The sequence below is a fragment of the Somniosus microcephalus genome, chromosome 4 (assembly GCF_052327205.1).
Source record: "Somniosus microcephalus isolate GS21.2 chromosome 4, FLI_Smic_1.0, whole genome shotgun sequence".
NCBI classification, from domain to species: domain Eukaryota; kingdom Metazoa; phylum Chordata; class Chondrichthyes; order Squaliformes; family Somniosidae; genus Somniosus; species Somniosus microcephalus.
Window position 1 is genome coordinate 145,905,855 of NC_140990.1, and position 5,064 is coordinate 145,910,918.

Below are 5,064 nucleotides of genomic sequence, written 5' to 3' on the forward strand. Positions count from 1 at the left end.
CCAGCCTGCTGAGACACCAGCGTGTTCACAAGTGAATGCAGAGATTGGATTCTGCTGTTGTTCCTGCTGTTAATCACATCCAGGACTGAGCCATGTTCATTGTGACAGTTGGGGATTGTTTCTGGTGATATTAATAACCCCTATAACTGGGCTGGAGTTTAATATTTTGTTATTTCAAATAACACAGTGTGTTGATATTTGATGTCTCCGAGATTAGAGTTTCGAAGAATGAGAGGTGATCTCATTGAAACTTACAAAATTCTTACAGAACTTGACAAGGTAGATGCAGGGAGGATGTTTCCCCTGGCTGGAGTGTCTAGAACCTGGGGTCACAGTCTCAGAATAAGGGGTCGGCCATTTAGGACAGAGATGAGGGGAAATTTCTTCACTCAGAGGGTGGTGAATCTTTGAAATTATCTATCCCAGAGGGCTGTGGAGGCTCAGTCTTAGTGTATATTCAAGATAGAGATCGATAGATTTTTGAATATTAAGGGTATCAAGGGATATGGGGTTGGTGCAGGAAAATGGAGTTGTGGTCGAAGATCAGCCATGATCTTACTGATTGGTGGGCCAGGCTCGAAGGGCCATATGGCCTACTGCTGCTCCTACTTCTTATGTTCTTTGAAAAGAGGAGACTAATTGATGTCCTGTTACCGACAGCTCCATTTTTGAGCCTTTTCTCCTTTCTAACTCGAGATTATTTCAGTTCTCGTACCATTGGTAACTCTCATGGACAAGTCTCAGCTCCCCATACTTTCCAGAGTGCCTCTCCTAGCCTTGGTATCCAGGGAAGGTCTCGGTAACACGCCCGGTATCACTAAACACAAAACCCAGTCTGTTAATCACTTTCAGCTACTGGCTCTCTCACCTTCGATGTGTGAATAGAGCAAACCTGCTTTCAATTTGAATTTGAATCCACTCAGCAAGTGTATTTAAAAAAATACGTACAAGTAAACAGATCACATCAAATAATTGGCAAAGGTTTAGAATCAACAAGATGAATAAGTGAACACATCACGGCCCAATACCCCAGCTCTATATTCCATATCTCAGTTTATATTACAACTAATGTTAATGATTTATGCGTCTGTATTACCAGATCACTTTGCTCCTCTACTCTATTTAGTTTCTTACCTTCTAAGCAATATCTGGCCTCCGTATTCCTCCTACCAAAATGAAACATTTCACTATGTTGAAATTAATTTCCCATTTATCTGCCCAATTTGCAAGTCTGTTTATGTTTGTGGTAAACCACTGTCGGTCACTGTGTTCACTATTGTTGTTGTTGTTGTTGTTGTTGTCATTCACTCTTGTTTCACTGTTATACCTGACTATGCCTCAGCTGACTCCGCCCTTGGCTACCTGGTATAAGGACGGCTGCACGGCAGCTCTCTGCCATTCGGTCGTCCACTAGAGGCATAGTCCTGATCTGTTTGTAGTTGCATTCAGTAGTTAATAAAAGCCTGTTGTTCTGAACTCTACTCGGCCTTTTATTAGAATCGATAGCGCATCAATGTTTTCCTGTATTTTAGTGCAGTCGTCCACATTGTTAGCTACAGCACACAAATTGCGACAACACCCCATTGAGATTGGGGCCGGAGGGGCAATTAACTGAGATTGATGGATATTTGTCAGGTTAGGGTATTAAGGGTTTACCAAAGCGAGTAGAAGAAGTTAAGATACAGATCAGCCACGATCTAATTGAATGGTGGATCAGGCCTACTCCTGTTTCTATGTACCTCCAATTTCTGAGTCCAAATTATGGTGAACAAAAGTGGTCCCAGCACAGATCCCTGCAGGACACCACTTCTCACTTGCTGCCAGTCGGAGAAACGTCCCGTTTCACCCACCCGCTGACTTCTGTTTTGTGGCGGAATTTCCATCTTTTCTGCTCATTGGCAAACGGCCTGATTTGGCCATCTTGCAGATTGTACATACTGCATGTCCGGGCACTGTTAAATTTTTTTAATAATTTAATTATCAATTTATTCATTGCCTGCCCCCCCCCCCCCGGCTGGAATCTCGATGGGTTGACTATTTCATTTCTGTTCACTATTTGGGGCTTTCAATGGCGGTGTGTTTACCCTGAATGCTCTGGGGGACAGAAAGTGCCCGATCAATGGCCACAGAACCCCAGTGCGCAGGCGCGGGAAACGGGCGGTGTTCTGAGCATGCGCAGTGTGAGTGGTGGGGACGAATTGAGTCGGCTCGGGTGCCGATAGAAGATTGTGGGCCCGGGGGCGGAATTGGACCCGCGGGTGGGCAGGGAAGCTCCATCAACACCTGGGGTAGGTCTCGGCCCCGAGTAAGAGCCCACAGGCCCCGTGTTTGCCCCGCGGTGACCGACTCGGCCGCGCGGGGTCACTGGCCGCCATCTTGGCCAGGGAGGATCACGGCGCATGCGCAGCCATCTTGGTACAGGAGTAGAGAGTGGGCGGGGCTTCAAGGTCCCTGTTCCCAACCGGGTCCCAGTGCCTAGGGGATGGAGCATCCTGGGCAACAGCTTTTTCACAATCTCCGCCCACTCCCAGGCCGCATGTGATGTTTGTGGTCTAGAGGAGTCCATGGGCCAGGTATATATTCAGTGTGAGAGGCTGCAGCCCCTGGAGAGTTACCTGAAGGGTCTGCTCCTCAACTTTTGCTCAGACTTTAGATCCACGCTCCTAATCTTTGGCCGCCCGGTGCGGAGGGGAGTGGGTAAGTCGGAGGGTCTTCTCCTGGACCTGTTCTTGGGCCTGGCTAAAAGAGCAATTTGTAGGTCCAGGATGGGCGGGGCCCATGGGGCGTCACTCTGGCTGTCTGCCTCTCTCCCGTGGTCTTGTCCGAGCCCAGGTGGCCCTGAACGGGGGGCATGCGGTGTCCACCGGTACGCTTGATACCTTCCGTGACCGGTGGGCACCTCAGGGTACAGAGTGTCTCACAGACACTGGGAACAACATTCTGGTTCAGTTGGAAAGGTTCCCTCTGCTTTGTTAGGACTTTGTTGCTTATTATGGCTTATTTTAGTTTGATTGGACCACATGTTTGGGGGAACAAGAGCGGAAAGAATGTTCCATAAACACTGGAATTGTCTGTTCTGAATTTCTACCCTGTATTTACAGTCATGACTTTTGTAAACTCTTTTTACAGGGTAGTAGAAGGAGAGGATTTGCAGACGGGAAACTCAAAGCAAAACTCACGTCAAGAATGTTCCAGTGCACTGAGAGTGGAAAGAGCTTTAACCAGTTACACAGCCTGAGAACACATCGCACCATTCACAGCAGGGAGAAACTGTACACGTGTCCTGTGTGTGGACAAGGCTTCAACCGATCGTTCAACCTCGAGAGACACAAGGACACCCTCACCATGGAGAAACCGTGTAAATGTGGGGAATGTGGGAAGGGATTCAGTTACCCAACTGAGCTGGAAACTCGTCGACAAGTTCACAGCGGAGAGAGGCCATTCACCTGCTCCGTGTGTGGGAAGGGATTCACTCAGTCATCCCGCCTGCTGAGACACCAGCAGTATTACAAGTGACTGCAGGGGTTGGAATCTGCTGTTACTGATGCTGTTAATCACATCCTATGTTCTGTCAGTTGGGGTTTGTTTCTGCTGATCTTAATAATCTCTGTAACTGGGCTAGAGATTAATATTCTAGATAAATGTTGAATAAATCCGATTTGTTTCAAGCACAATTTGTGTCGAGTCCGTGATGTCTCCATGATAAGAGGACACTAATTAATGACTCTTCCATTTTTGGGCCGTTTCTCCTTTCTTTCTCTGGATTATTTCAGTTCTCATCTGATTGGCATTCTACCATCCTGATAGTCCCTCGATACAACGATAATGTAGTTGTTGCCTAATCACAGCAATCAATCTCTATCAGTGAGTCTACAACAGACCCAGACATGAGGCGAGGAAAACCCCAGTGGTGGAGAGCTTTAGGAACCATAGGACCACAGTCACCTGTTCCTCCCGAGCACATTGAACTTACCATATGTCATGTCTCTAATTACTCACATACTTTGTCCCCAAGTGTTATTCTAGGAATTAAATCTCTCTAATTTGCATTTGAATGAATCGACACTAACTGCTTCCACCATCTCCCTAGGCAGCCTGTCCATAGATTGACCACTCACTCACTGAAATACTGTTTCAGCAGATTGGATTTGAATTGACCCACTTCAAGCGCAGGCCGTGTCCTCTGGTTCAGCTGCTCTGGAAAAAGTGAAATAACTTGTCGTGCTCAACATTATCTGGTCCCTTTACAATCCTAAAAACAGCAATCATATCACCTCTCAACCTTGTCTTTTTCAGTGTGAACATGCCCAATTACCATAACCTAGACATGTTGGCTCCAAACGAGATCATTCTTACACAAACCCTGTGATGCTTCTTAAATCGCATGAACCTGAGAAAGGATTAATTAGCAATTTTGTTGTGCGAGGCCCCTTGGGGAGGAGCGATCATAATATGATAGAATTCTTCATTAAGATGGAGAGTGAAGTAGTTGACTCAGAGACTAGGGTCCTGAATTTAAATAAAGGAAACTACGATGGTATGAGGCGCAAGTTGGCTAGGATGGATTGGGGAGCGTTACTTAAAGGGTTGATGGTGGATAGGCAATAGCAAATATTTAAAGATCGAATGGATGAACTACAGAATTTGTTCATCCCAGTTTGGCATAAAAATTAAAAAAAAGGTGACTCAATCGTGGCTAACAAGGGAAATTAGGGGTAGCATAAGATCCAAGGAGAGAACATATAAATTGGCCAGAAAAAGCAGCAAACCTGAGGATTGGGAGCAGTTTAGGATGCAGCAAAGGAGGACAAAGGGATAAATTAAGAGGGGGGAAATAGAATATGAGAGTAAGCTTGCAGGGAACATAAAAACTGACTATAAAAGATTCTATAGATATGTGAAGAGAAAAAGATTGGTGAAGTCAAGCGTAGGTCCCTTGAAGTCAGAAACAAGGGAATTTATAATGGGGAACAAAGAAATGGCAGACAAATTAAATACATACTTTGGTTATGTCTTCACAAAGGAGGACACAAGTAACCTCCCAGAGATGTTGGGGTACGTAGG

General features: G+C 45.8%; 1 protein-coding gene across 1 annotated transcript; it reads left to right on the forward strand.

Annotated features, from left to right (window-relative positions):
• The first annotated feature begins 2,179 nt into the window (after positions 1–2,179).
• On the forward strand, positions 2,180–3,666 carry LOC147119890 (uncharacterized). Its single transcript, XM_085983792.1, has 2 exons — positions 2,180–2,288; positions 3,130–3,666. The coding sequence occupies exon 2, from the start codon at positions 3,187–3,189 to the stop codon at positions 3,514–3,516; it is 330 nt and encodes a 109-aa protein (XP_085839918.1). The 5' UTR covers positions 2,180–2,288; positions 3,130–3,186; the 3' UTR covers positions 3,517–3,666.
• The last annotated feature ends 1,398 nt before the right edge of the window (positions 3,667–5,064 follow it).